The 15,008-nt window shown below is 31.8% G+C and overlaps 2 protein-coding genes and 1 long non-coding RNA gene across 4 annotated transcripts; 2 read left to right on the top strand and 1 right to left on the bottom strand.

The window, feature by feature from the left end:
* Positions 1-4,488: 4,488 nt before the first annotated feature.
* On the top strand, positions 4,489-8,220 carry LOC11405401 (serine carboxypeptidase-like 27). Its single transcript, XM_003591902.4, has 9 exons — positions 4,489-5,330; positions 5,410-5,505; positions 5,729-5,821; positions 5,947-6,032; positions 6,147-6,407; positions 6,500-6,627; positions 6,730-6,825; positions 7,485-7,590; positions 7,687-8,220. Exons 1-9 carry the CDS (start codon positions 4,964-4,966, stop codon positions 7,831-7,833), a joined length of 1,380 nt encoding a protein of 459 aa, XP_003591950.1. The 5' UTR covers positions 4,489-4,963; the 3' UTR covers positions 7,834-8,220.
* Positions 8,221-8,340: 120 nt separating this feature from the next.
* Positions 8,341-8,993, bottom strand: LOC11406986 (uncharacterized). Its single transcript, XR_003012794.2, has 2 exons — positions 8,789-8,993; positions 8,341-8,627 (listed from the first exon to the last, which is right to left on the bottom strand). It is a non-coding gene; the product is annotated as an uncharacterized lncRNA (long non-coding RNA).
* Positions 8,994-10,678: 1,685 nt separating this feature from the next.
* Positions 10,679-14,293, top strand: LOC11408517 (serine carboxypeptidase-like 27). 2 transcript variants are annotated; one of them, XM_003591899.4, is made up of 9 exons: positions 10,683-11,227; positions 11,327-11,422; positions 12,195-12,287; positions 12,388-12,473; positions 12,573-12,833; positions 12,944-13,071; positions 13,165-13,260; positions 13,619-13,724; positions 14,099-14,293. In XM_003591899.4, exons 1-9 carry the CDS (start codon positions 10,861-10,863, stop codon positions 14,240-14,242), a joined length of 1,377 nt encoding a protein of 458 aa, XP_003591947.1. In that variant the 5' UTR covers positions 10,683-10,860; the 3' UTR covers positions 14,243-14,293. The 2 variants fall into 2 exon arrangements, with proteins under 2 accessions (XP_024641177.1, XP_003591947.1); XM_024785409.2 differs by having other exon boundaries at positions 10,679-11,227; positions 12,388-12,833.
* The last annotated feature ends 715 nt before the right edge of the window (positions 14,294-15,008 follow it).

Below are 15,008 nucleotides of genomic sequence, written 5' to 3'. Positions count from 1 at the left end.
AATTAAATTTGACATCAAATCCTAACCATTAATATAGTTTTAATCTAAAGGTTCACATCAATTCATTAAGTGTTCACATGCTTGATCAAGTGACCCACCTTTTAATTTTAGAAATAATTTATTCTTTGATCCATCAAGTGATCAAATGATCCATCTTTTGGCCCTAGCTCCAAAAATTCTCTAAAATTAAAAGAAGAAAGAATAAATTATTTTTAAAATTAAAAGGTGGATCATTTGATCAAACATGTGAGCACTTAATGAATTAATGAGAGCCATTAGATTAAATGAGTATTAATGACTAAGATTTGGTGTCAAATTTAATTTTACATCTTGGTGTCATTTGATCATATCTCATATATATAATTGTGACTTTAACATGTAACAAACTCAACAAACAATATTTATTTTTTCAATGACAACAATAGTATAACAAATATAATCAAAATTTTTTTTTTTTAATAACACAAAATAAATATAAAATTATTATAAGAACATTTGTTTAAGGGTATAATTGAAATAACAAAAAAGTCAGTCCAAAATCCTCCTAAAAGTAGCTATTTTCTTTATATATAGGTTACGCTTTTAAAAACTTTGAAGCTGTATGGTATCATATCTTCATCCACTAAGATAGTATCATATGCGAAGAAAATATGGGAAAAACAAACTTTTTACCTTTACCAAAACTGCAGGGACGCCAAATATTAATATTAAGGAAATATTACATTCATCTCCCTTGAAGTTTTGCTAAATAACACAAACACCCCTCTAGTTTTAAAATGAACAATAACCTCGCTTTATTTTTTCTCCAAATGTCACACATACCCCTCTAAACTCACGGCGTTCATACTTTGTTAAGAGTCAACAGTTGATGATTATGTAATCTTTTTGTTTTAAACGGCATCATCAACATCATTGTTATAAGGACAAATATGTTTCTCAAAAATAAAATTGCTACCATTATGTGTCATCTATGTAGTAGTAGCAGCAGCAATGTCGTTTTTATGGCAAGAAGAATAATTGGCGAGTGTTTTTGATAGAGATGAGAAAATGAGATAGTGAAATTGAGTGAAATAGCATCACAACATAAATTATAACACCCATCATATTTCTTTCACAAGACCCATCAATTGCAATTTGGAATCACCGAATTTAACTTGAAGAAGCTTAAGGAAAAAAATACCATTTTTTTTTTTTTGGTACAAGAAAAAATACCATTTCTTGTGAAAAATGATCTGGAATTGTTTAGTAGACAACATAATAAATCGGTCAATATATTTTTTGTTCTCTCAAATCAAATAGAAAAATGAGATATCCACACACACAAAAAATTAGAATAAATTCACATCAAAATAAACGGTACGAAACCCAAAATTATAGAAAGTAAATCCAAAAATATATTTAGTATTCTCCCAAATCAAATGTGGTGGGTTTGAGTTTAATAATTCAACAAAGAAAACCAAGGAACATTGACAACTCTTTGAGTTTGAAGATTGAATCAGAAGAAAACGAAAACAAAAGTGGATGAGTGGTTGATGGGGGGAGAAAGAGGCTCTAGAAGACAAACCTTATCAATCTCTATATGTAACAATGGTAAACACCTTTAACATTCAAGGGAGGTGAGTGATTTTTTAAAACTAGAGGGGGTTTTTGTGTTGTTTAGTAAAACCTCAATGGAGGTGAATGTAATTTTCAATTAAATGACCTAGTCTCTCTCCATACATTAGATAAAAACATAAGATGAGATATGATCACCTTGATGTAAACCTCTGTAAGTTTATAACTAGTAGTGTGTGGGACATCCATTCCAGTTAATATCATCAGAAGTCGTTGTGATGTAAGATACAGTGAGATTATGAATATCAAAAGGAATGCCAAGAATAGAAAATAACCCAGAGATGAAACTCCAATGCAACCTGTCAAAAGCTTTCTCAAAGTTAAACTTAAGAACTGTATACGAATGATTTCTTGGATAACCAATATGTTATACGAGGTAGCCTTGTTAGAAACAAAACTACTTTGCTTATGAAAAATAATAATTTATCTACCAACAATTTCTCTAAATGTGCAGGTGCTATAAGAAACTCAACATCACGAAAAGAAGATCACCATAACATCACTCTAATTCAATAGTCAATAAGGAAGCCCAATGAATAATACAATGCATTCAACACTTGGATTATCCATTACCCGATAACAAAGCATCATCAAAATTATCGATACTTTAAAAGTCATTAAGTATGAAATGAAACAACACATATTTAAACATGGCAAGATTCTAAAATATACATTATCTTTTGAAGTATACTTAGTCACCAAAATGAATTGACTACAATGTTGCGACTCTAAAAATATTCTTTTAAGATTTCTTCGTATACTCACCGAAGAAAGAGATGATTGCCCAGTGAAAGATAATCTTCAAAAAGACCTTGAACAAACAAGTCTATCAAAATAAGGAATTTAAATGCGATCGAACCATGACTTATAATCATTGTTGAAGGTACACCTCAACCTGAAATTGTACAAATATTCCAAATGGCTAACCTCCACCATTGTAATAACTCCTTTGAACAATAAAAGAAAAACTTAGTTGTGAGATAATTAACAAATTTTAATAAATTCCAAATGGCTAACCAAAACACACACATTAGAAATCATATCTAGTATATTTCTTTATGTCTTTCTCTCTTCTTCTCTTACTCTTGTGCATTTCTCTCCTCAACCAAACATAAGAGATTATGTATCTCTCCCCTATTTCTCTCGCCTGCATTTTTCTCTCTACAATTTCACCTCTACCAAATACACCGTAAATCATATATAGTATATTTCTTATGTCTTTCTCTCTTCTTACACTATTTCTCTTTTATTTATTTCATCTCGAAATCAAATATATCGTCGGTGTGTTTCTCTTTTGATAGAAGATAAGCTAAATTTTTTTCTTATTAGAAAATGCATATTTTTCAAACAAAAAAAAAAGATAAATATATTAACAAAATCGATTCAAAGCACAAAAATTGTTAACAAAAAGGAAATTACAAAGATTTAACAATCAAATGTTTGGCATTGAGTTTTTTTTTTTTTGTTGGCCCTAGCTCATAGGCCACTGAAGCACGAACATGTTCAAACAAATGGTGACCCCTCTTACTTTCACTTCTTTGCTTCTTCCATTAAAGCAAAAGAAAACAACTTTGAATCTTGTTTGTTATGGTGAAGAACTATTTACAACTATTCACTAGTCAATCCGTAAACTCATCCCATTTTATTTGAAGTTTTTTTACCACTAGTGAAGGCATGCTTGTCATTTCATCTGCTATGGTTGTCATAGAATTTTAATACTCTGTCTCCAATCTTTTCAAACAAAAAACAGGTTAATCAAAAACCTTCCCAACACAATGGCCTACAAAGTTGAAAATAATTGTCAAAAGGCCTACCAATCAAATTTGAAAACTGTGACATCTTCTCTGAAGAAATCATGCAAACATTAAATACTATGGATATTCTAAAAAAATCCCCTCTAAAAAAATTACACAAGCAATGCTTTCTTTATTTATTTTTTTAAATAGATACTTATAGTCCAAAGGTTTCTAATTAATCAAATCTTTTTATTTTAAACTTTTTGAATAACTATTTATTAATTAATAACTAATAATATAGTATTAACCTATTTGGGTTGGCATGGTGGTATTGACTTGAGATCTGGGAGTGTGGTCCTCCTTGAGGTCCGAGGTTCGATTCTCTCAGGTGCCAATTTAAGTGGACTAATTTAGCTTCTTAATTTTTTTAATAATGTAGTATTATTATTTTTAAATTATGAATTTTATTGAAAATTTTGTTTTAATTTAACATATTCTTTTTTATAGACATCACAATTTAATATATTCTTATCTTTAATATGAATCTCTAAATTCAATAATCTATAACAATATATAAGTGAGATATGTGATTTTAGACCGACTTTTTTTTTTATTTTTTATCATTTCAATAGCATCCTTATTTGAAAGTCACAAACACATATACTTATAATTTTAATAATTTTTTTTTGTAATCAACACTGTTCATAATTTATACGCGTTAAAATAATAAAAAACATTAGTAATAATTTTAATCAAATTTTGTAATCAACACTGTTCATAATTTATACGCGTTAACACAATAAAAAACATTAGTAATATACGCGTTAACGGGTGCAAATTTTCCGAGGCATTTTCCTTAGTATTTCTGTTTTTATTTCCTTATTACACACACATATATATGAAAAAAATGAATGATCCTTATAATTTCAAGACAAAAATGTCAATTTATCATCTTGTTTTTACTACAGAGGTGTTTCACTTTCATATATAAATTATAAATATAAATGTAAATGAGTCATATTATAGGTGGTTGCAATTGCATAAATATTAATAAACTAGCATGGACCGTGACGATGATGACACAATCACAATTTCAAGCCTCAATAATAACGATGCTATTAATATTATAGTCTCCAAAAAATAAGATCTATATATATCTTAGCCTCAAAGATGGAAAGTTTGATAAATCCCATGTGCACCACTCAACAGCTCAGTCAACTAGCATGCTAATATACAATGCATTATATGCAACTATCAATCCAGAAACAGATAACTAAATTCAAAGCATTCATGATTGGTTTCAAAGACCAAATGCATGCATAGTTTCTAACAACTAACAACTCATTATTGTACAAACATAAATTATTACTCACATGTTTATGTTTATGTTTATAAATACCATAGTTTTATGTGTCTCACTTCCTCACAGTTTTAGCCTTGTTCCTTGTTTCTCTCTATGCTATGCAGGCATTAGATTAGATTGAGTTTTAGATCTTTTAGTATTGGGATGTGTGTTCCTAGATTTGGTCTTTGATTCTTTTTAGCACTTCGATAAATTCCATTGGTTCTCTCATTCATTAGTACATTTTTTGTTTTATAGAATAATAATAATAATGGGTTATTCCATATTCTATATTGTTTTGTTTGTGTCCATTTTCTGTGTTGGAATTTCATTGGCTTCTTCTATAGAAGATCAAAAGAGAGATAAGATTAGGCAGTTACCAGGGCAACCAAAGAATGTTGGATTTGAACAGTATTCAGGCTATGTGACTGTGAATGAACAGAGTGGAAGGGCACTGTTTTACTGGTTAATTGAAGCACCACTGAACCGTGGACCCAATTCAAGGCCATTAGTTTTATGGCTTAATGGTGGTCCTGGTTGTTCTTCTATTGCTTATGGTGCTTCTGAAGAAATTGGTCCTTTTCGTATTAGGCCTGATGGCAAATCACTTTTCTTGAATCGTTATGCTTGGAACAATTGTAAGTCAAATTCTGAGTTCGATTCGTACCCAATTTGTTTTTCAATTTTTTACAATATTTATTATTTTGGATGTTGCAGTGGCAAATATACTGTTCCTTGATTCTCCTGCTGGTGTTGGTTTTTCTTATTGTAATAAAACAACAGATCTGTACACATTTGGTGACCAGAAAACAGGTAATGTAGTTAGTAACTATGTAGCACCGACGCAAAACTGACACGTTGACACATATAATGATTTGAGAAAATGGAATAATTGAATGTAGTCACACCTGTCAGTGTTGCATAGGTTTGTAATGGTCTTGCTCATGAAGGATTTACTCCTAGTGCCAGTTTTGTTTTAGCAATGAGATTTGACATGTTAGTTTGTATCTGAGATCTGAGTTTCTTGACTTTGCAGCTGAGGATGCATATATCTTTCTAGTTAATTGGTTTGAAAGATTTCCTCAATATAAGCATAGAGAATTCTACATCGCTGGGGAAAGTTATGCAGGTAAATCTTTATTTGATAATTGATATATCTATCAGTTTTCTACTACTTTGGTGCCATACTTATCAATTAAATGCTTTCTGTAATGACAAATGAATAAATTTTTTATTTTTTTTAATGATTTTTAGGTCATTATGTTCCTCAATTGGCTCAAATTGTTTACCAGAGAAATAAAGGAATCAATAATCCAACTATCAATTTTAAGGGAATTATGGTAAGATTGTTAGGTTCATGCTTTAATCTTTTATGTTAATACAGACACCATGCAAGACAACTACCTTATGATAATGATATAATGAGTTTGATTATTCTGTGATTGCTGCCACAGGTTGGAAATGGTGTTACCGATGATTATCATGATTATGTTGGGACATTTGAGTACTGGTGGACACATGGTTTAATTTCAGATTCTACATATAGGATTCTAAGAATTGCATGTGATTTTGGATCATCTCTGCATCCATCAGTGCAATGTTTTCAGGCTCTTAGAGTAGCAGTTGCTGAACAAGGAAACATTGATCCATATAGCATTTATACTCCGCCTTGTAACAATACCGCATCACTCAGAAGTGGCTTGAACGGTCGTTATGTAAGCTAAGTGCTATCAATTTATTGAACGATTTACCAATTGTGAGTGCAACCAATCGTGTTTGATTTCTTTTCATCTTATAAAACAAACAGCCATGGATGTCTAGAGCATATGATCCGTGTACCGAAAGGCATTCTGATGTGTATTTCAATCGTCCAGAAGTGCAGAAGGCGCTTCATGCCAATGTTACAGGGATTCCATATATTTGGAAGACATGCAGGTATATTATTTTCAATTAATGTCGAACACGTTCTATTGAGGTCTATTCTATTGGACTGATTCCCCATATATTAAAAGGTTTCTTATTTTCATTTCTTGACAGTGATATTGTTGGGAATTATTGGACTGATTCCCCATTGTCTATGCTTCCTATATATCATGAACTTATCAATGCTGGTCTCCGGATATGGGTATTCAGGTACCGACCTTAACCAAGATACATATATCTCAACACTTATGAAAATAATTCAACAGTTGACATCTCAATACATCCATGGACAGTATGTGATATCAACTTTTGGTTGATTGACATGTCTTACATTATCCTCTAATGTATATTGCCTACTTTGATAGAGTCAAATCTCATCACTTTTGTTGTGTTTATTTCTTAATTCTTGAACAGTATATCTTTATTTCAACTTTTCAAGCACTGTGCCAAAATAAAGTAAAAAATATCTTTGTTCCTTAATCATTTGAGTATCACTTATCACGTTTTAACAATCCCATCCATTTCATATTTCTCTAAATGGCATTTGACATTATTGAGGCTCAGCATAATTGCTCTTCAATTTGTACTAGTAATATTCAGCCTAGTTGCTTGTCTCATTATCCCATATTCTGTATAGATCAATGATTATGGACTGACAACATAATTTATGTTAAACATACATCCAATCAAATCACATCATAATATCACTTTATTATGTTAGTTTCTAAATTATCTTGACAACTATCCACATGGCGAAATGTGATTGGATGCATATGGAAATTTCTTTTACACATACACTGTATGCAACTTAAATCTTATCCTGTAATCAAGAATTGGAACTCTTCTTAACTTTGATATTTTGGCTGCAGTGGAGACACTGATTCTGTAGTTCCACTGACCGCAACTCGATATTCTATCGATGCCTTGAAGCTACCAACCATAATCAATTGGTACCCTTGGTATGATAGTGGCAAGGTTGGTGCTAACTTCTGTAAAGAAAAACTGTTCAAGTTTATACTAATTGGTATGAATAGCGGCAAATTTGATACTAAAATTTACTCTTCTGTGAAGGTTGGTGGATGGAGTCAAGTTTATAAAGGGCTCACACTGGTAACAATAAGAGGTGCTGGACATGAGGTTCCTCTTCATAAGCCTCGCGAAGCGTTTATTCTTTTCAGATCATTCTTGGAGAACAAGGACATGCCATCATCAAGCTAATGAGAAGCGTTTGTTCTTTTTCACTTCAAGTACAGAAGAACCAAAAAAGTACCTTACATTCTTAAGAATAACTTCAATTCATATACATGGAACAGGCTGAGACAGAATAAGGAATGCATTTCTCATGAGTTCCATCTTGCATCTCCGCCTGGAAATTAAATTTGATAAATCTACCAATAGTAGTTCTTCAATTGAAAATGTGATTATTTTTATAGAAGTGTTATTCTTTATTTAGTTTTCACTATGCAAGATTAATGTGACATCTTGTGCAGAAAACTGTTCTCATAAATGAAAAGTTTAAACTTTGCATTTAGCTCCTGGATGTCAACATTAGTGCTCACATTTTTTAATATGATATTACTTCACACATTGTTGCCGATTTTGTTCTATTAATTTGTTTTATATATTTGTCTGTCTGCTTGCATATAATGGAAATACTAATTACTTATTAGACCCCCTTTTGAGAACGTATAATGATATAAAGCTTATTGAATGGATTAAACAAATAAGAGTGAAAATCGATTTTAATCATTGAGAAAAACTGCAAGACTTAATTTGTTTTGTTGCAAAATGCATCACTAACATTATTTTACCACAAGTGGACATTCCTGCCTGCTGCACAGGGACATATCATTGGTTGCGCGCCACTGCTGCAAAAATTTCAGCTGCACGATGACTAATTGGCGCAATTTTCATCAACAATATCCCACAAGTGAACAGTCCTGCTACGCCAGCAACAACATAACAGCATACACCAATTGCTACGCTGGTTGTGCAATAGGGAAGCTGCAAACCTGAAGAAAAAATCTCAAAATCATTTGCAACAAAGATAAAAGGTTATTAGATCAGGTCCTAGAAACCATTTTGCTGCCACATAGTAACAGTATGCAGGCATTACATGAACAAATTCCAACTAGATTATCACAACAAAGACATAAAAGTGAGCCTTACGCACCTTTCTGTCGCAGCCGAGACCTTGTAGGGAGAAAATTAGAGAATTTCAGACTTAAACTCAAATCACAAGAGACGTGAACCGGATGTCCAACCATACTTGTCGACTAAGCTTCCTTTAAGTCTCTAAAAAAACCAGAGACTCAATTTGGTTCTTGAAAAAAAAATTAAAGCATTATTTAGTCATAAAAAAATAAATAGATGGGACAACTTAGTCTGTATCTAAACCACTGTTAGAAAAAGATAATTAGGCCACTTACAATAATTAAAAGAGACAATCTGGTCATTGACAATTAAAAAAGATAATTGATCCCTACAGCACAAGTAGTCCTTAAATAAATTAGTCTTCAAACAATCATTATTTTAATTCTTTTTTCTCTTTAACATTGAAACAAAGTTATGAATGATAACGATTATTCAAGTAAATGTCACAAACGTTCCACCGTGCTTTAATCCGTCAAGTGACAAATAAACTTTAGCAAAGCACCTTGTGTTGATGATATATTGTCGTGTCTACCACTTGGAATTTAAAATTCAAAAATAAAAAGCTATTTTGTGAAAGTAGTCTTTCAACTTTATTTCCCGCTATTTTACCCAATATTTTTTTTTTATATATAGAAAATTACCCAATTTTGAGAGTGAAGCATAGAAACATAAACATGCATGTGCATAATATTGAATGGAGGAATCAATTGCGATCAAATTTTTTGATGTTGAATTCAGATTTTGTGTGCATTTTAAAAATGTCTACAAAAGATAAAACTAAATACATATGATATCATGTCATATAAAATATATTTTAATGTTCAAATAATATAAGTGTATTAAATTAGAGAGGCACAAAGTGATAAAGTTTATTTTCTTACAAAAAAGTCACAAAGTGATTTGTGATCATTTTTAAGTAAGTTGGTAATCACTGCTTTTTGAACGTGATGATATTAAAACCAATTTAAAGTTGACTAGAGTAAAGTCAATAAATATATGTTAGGTGGAATGAAATGATTGTTCAATAAGCATCTTAAAATTGGTCATTTGGTTAAAAAAAGTCGATTGAAAATTACAATCCGATCAAATTTTACATCAAAAATATTTAATTAAGAATTACGATCCGATCAAGAGCGAAACTGAGATATCTATATATTGAGTAACTTTCAATAACTAATGGACATAAGAGTCGTCAAGACAGTTATTCAAAAAAAAAGAGATTAGTTGAGTCACATTTACAACATGAGCAAAATCTATACAAACTTTATTGTTAGCCCAACTTTGATCGCCATCAAGGTGGAACTAAACATAAGAGCATGCTCATTTATCATTTTGTTTTTACTTATAGAGGTGTTTCTCTCACTTTATATATGAATTGTTAATGTAAATTAGTCATAGGTAGGTTATTGCAATTGCATAAAGTGGCATTGACCGAATAATGGCAACACAATTTGAAACCTCAATGATGATGTTATTTATATTTTAGTCTCCAAAAGAAAAAGGATCTACCTTGGTCTCAAAGATGGAAACTTTGATAAATCCCATTCCCATGTGTGCCACTCAACTGACTAGCCTGCTAATATACAACACAAGAAAAATTAATCCATTAAAAGCAAAGAATATTCAAAGCTTTCATGATTGACTTGAAAGACCAATTGCATAATTCTACACGAAGCATTTACATGAACACATACACCAAGTACGACACTTCGACACCAACAGATCAACATTATTAATTATTCGAAAAAATCAAATAATTGAATGTAATCACATGTTTTAAGATTGTATTAGACTTAGAGATAGACACATATCGGACACTAAACACGGCTTCAATGTGAAGAGTGATTGTTGCATAGATAGTTCTAACTAACAACCTATTATAACAAACATTTGTACTTTCTTGTTTATAAATACCTCATTTCTAAATTTTTCACTTCCTCACTCTCACTCTCACTCTCTTAGCCTCTTTCTGTTGCTTTGAAAGCCATTTGCTTCAAATCTCTGCAGGCATTAGTAAATTAGATTGTAGTATAAATCTTTGAGTTTTTTTTCTTTGTTCTGCTTTTGGTTTTTGCAAAACTATTGGTTGATATGAGTCATTCCATATTCTGTGTTGTTTTGTTTTTGACCATTTTCTGTGTGGGAATTTCTTTGGCTTCTTCTATAAAAGAACAAAAGAGAGATAAAATTAAGTGGTTACCAGGGCAACCAAAAATTGTTGGATTTGAACAGTATTCAGGTTATGTGACTGTGAATGAGGAGAGTGGAAGAGCATTGTTTTACTGGTTGACTGAAGCACCACTGAGTCATGGACCCAATTCAAAGCCACTAGTTTTATGGCTTAATGGTGGTCCTGGTTGTTCTTCCATTGCTTATGGTGCTTCGGAAGAAATTGGTCCTTTTCGCATTAGGCCTGATGGCAAGTCACTTTACTTGAATCCTTATGCTTGGAACAATTGTAAGTTGAATTCTCGTATAATGAAATTCAACCCTTGTTGCTTCGATTCATCGAACTAAAAAATACCGGTACTAATGTTTATTATTTTGGATGTTGCAGTGGCAAACATACTGTTCCTCGAGTCTCCTGCTGGTGTTGGCTTTTCTTATTGTAATAAAACAACAGACATGCAGAATTTTGGTGACCAGAAAACAGGTAATGTAGTCGTAACTATGAAGCACAGACAATGATGGAGCTAACATAAATTTTACGAGGGGGCCAATTGGCCAAATATAAAGAAGAATGAATAAACTACATCTAAAAACTAATATATTAAGTTTAACCGATAACTGGGGGAAAAACTATACGCGGAAAATTTCAGAAGAATTTTTTCTTATATTAAATCGAAAATTAAAACTTCACTAAGATAATAAGAGAGTTCTTTAAAAAAAAAAACTATTTAGGAAAGTTGAGCTCGACAACGCGTCTAAGAGTAAATTTCATCCATAGTTGACTTTGTAACAAACAAACTAACAATGTCTTTTTCAAGGTAAACAGCTGATCTATTTGCAAGAAACACTATAGTTGCTCAAGAGTCCGAAAGTGTCTAACCAAGACCAATAAATTTATTAATCACATGATAATTTTTGGACTTTTCTGTTTGTACTTATTTTTAGCTTATAGTTGTTTGGAGTAGTTAAATATATATTACTAGGCTAACTAAATATAAAACTTATGAATTTGTTTTGGGCAGTCAAGGCTACTCCCCTAAGCACAAAATAGACACCGACATTGACACCAGACACGTCAACACTAGTACTAACTGAATGTAGGCACAAGTGTCAGTGTTGTGTCGGTGATGCATAGGTTTGTAAAATGGTTTTGCCCATGAAGGATTTACTCGCAGTGCCAGATTTGTTTTGTTTTAGCAATGAGATTTGACGTGTTAATATGTATCTGCGATCTGTAACTTTTTTTGACTTTGCAGCTGAGGATGCATATATTTTTCTAGTTAATTGGTTTGAAAGATTTCCTCAGTACAAACATAGAGAATTCTACATGGCTGGGGAAAGTTATGCAGGTGAATCTATATTTGAAATATCAGTTTTCTACTTATCAATGGAATGGCTTGTACAATGAAGAATTGTTAAATTTCTTATAGATTTAAATGATTTCTTCAGGGCATTATGTTCTTCAGTTGGCTCAAATTGTTAACCAGAGAAATAAGGGAGTCAGTAATCCAGTTATAAATTTTCAGGGATTTATGGTAAGCTTTTTAGATTCATGTTTTAATCTTTTATGTTCACATAGACAGAACACAGTTAACTTATGTTATGATAATCATATTCTACTATCGTTGCAACAGGTTGGAAATGGTGTAATTGATGATTATCATGATTATATTGGAACATTTGAGTACTGGTGGACGCATGGTTTGATTTCAGATTCCACATATAAGAAACTAAACATTGGCTGTGATTTTGGGTCCATTCAGCATCCATCAGTGCAATGTTTGCAGGCTCTTACTGTTGCAATTACCGAGCAAGGAAACATCGATGGATATAGCATTAATACACCGCCTTGTAACAATACCGCATCACTCAGAAGCGGCTTGCATGATCGTTATGTAAGCCTATATGCTTTCAACTCATTCACATTGCTTACAAAAACCATAACATATATTAGAAGTGTTTTGATGATTATTTTTTTACTTGTTTTCTTTTCCCCTCCCTTCAGCCTTGGATGTATAGAGCATATGATCCTTGTGCTGAAAGGTATTCTGATGTGTACTTCAATCGTCCAGAAGTTCAGAAGGCACTTCATGCCAATGTAACTGGGATTTCATATGCTTGGAAGGCATGCAGGTATTTTAATTTAATAAATTGAAATTTAACATGATTTGAAGTCTATAATTCTATCATGATTTTGAATTGGAAGGTTTTTTTTCTTCTTGACAGTGGTACTGTTTGGGATTACTGGACTGATTCCCCATTGTCTATGCTTCCTATATATCAAGAACTTATTAATGCTGATCTCCGGATATGGGTATACAGGTACCACCAACCTTAACTAGATACTTCCTCCGGTTTTACATATAAACAAAAAGTTACATCTATATCTGATCCAAATTTAAACCAAATACATGTGCGCCTTGCCTGTATTTAAGACTAGAGGGAGTATTTGCGTTTGACTCCTATGAAACGAAGTTTCACCTAAGAGTATAAAGCAAGATATATACATTGTCTTACATTATGAACTAATGGGAATTACTTATTTAAAAGAGTCTAATCCCATCACTTTTGCTGTGTTTATCAGAAGCATTATGCCATTTCTTAATCAAGAGTGTCACATATCATGTTTTCAATTCAACAATCTCATCCATTCTTCTTAACTTTCATATTTTGGCTGCAGTGGAGACACTGATGCTGTAATTCCACTTACTGCAACTCGATATTCTATTGGTGCCTTGAAGCTGCCAACCATCATGAATTGGTACCCTTGGTATGATAATGGCAAGGTTGGTGATAACTTCTACAAGTAAAAAGTGGTCAACAGATACTATCTAAACCATTGTGTCGTTTTTTCTATCATGTCAAACGTGATAAGGTCAAAAGAGTTTTTAAAGAGTGACACTTACGCCAATATAAAAACCTAATAATGTATTGGAGCTTATCCATTCGAGCCACCTATCATATTATCCATACACTAAGTCTAATAGTGCTGACCGCTGAATGTGTTGGGAAAAATTCAAGTCCCACATTGAAAGGCAATAAGGCTTGAATTTTTTCTCTCCATAACGGAGCGACACATTTCACCTTAAAAACAGATTTTGAAAGGATTGGTTAGGCCGCCAAATAATCTCATTATCTCATAATTTTCTCTTTTGTAAAGGTTTGTGGATGGAGTCAAGTTTATAAGGGGCTCACATTGGTCACAGTAAGAGGTGCTGGACATGAGGTTCCTCTTCATCGGCCTCGCGAAGCATTCATTCTTTTTAGATCATTCTTGGAAAACAAGAATATGCCATCAAGTTAATCAGATGCATTTTCTCTTTTCCACTTCAAGTATAGAAGAACCAAAATAACCATATACATGGAACAGGCTGAGACAGAATAAGGAATGCATTTCTCATGAGTTCCATCTTGCCTCTCTGCCTGGAAATTAAATTTGATAAATGTACCAATAGTAGTTTTCTTCTATTTTATTTGTTACCGAAAATGTGATAATTTTTATGAGTGTTATTCTTTATATAGTTTTCATTATGCAAGATTACAAGCCAGACAGACAGACAAATCTATAAAACAAATTAACCGTAACAATGTGTGCAGTAATATCACATTTAAAAAAATGTGGACAGTAATGATTGACATCCTTGTTCAAAAAAGTAATGATTGACATCAAAATAATCTTGCATGGACATGAAAATAACTAGTTGTAAGACCACTTTTTTTTTTTTTTGGTTCAAACTTGTAAGACCACTTTAACAATGTATAATAATACTGTGTTTTGAATAGGGTTAATTATGTTTTTGGTCCCTATAAAATTGAGAACTTTTAAGTTTAGTCCTTACTTAATTTTAATATATTTTTTATTCCTACAAAAAAAATTACATGCAATTTTAGTCTTTGCTAAAACTATTTTTTTAATTATCCTTAAACTCTTAAATTTTTTAACGATTTTTCGGAGACACTTTTAGAAGATTATAAAAGGTTCATTTACTAAAATTTAGAATTTTTTGTTATCCAAAAAAAAAAAATTAGAATTTTTTAACATGAGATGAATTAAATATGATTTTTCTTAA

Source organism: Medicago truncatula, chromosome 1 (assembly GCF_003473485.1).
Source record: "Medicago truncatula cultivar Jemalong A17 chromosome 1, MtrunA17r5.0-ANR, whole genome shotgun sequence".
Classification (NCBI taxonomy): domain Eukaryota; kingdom Viridiplantae; phylum Streptophyta; class Magnoliopsida; order Fabales; family Fabaceae; genus Medicago; species Medicago truncatula.
The sequence above is the reverse complement of the archived record's forward strand: the minus strand, read 5'-3'. Positions and strand labels throughout refer to the sequence as shown.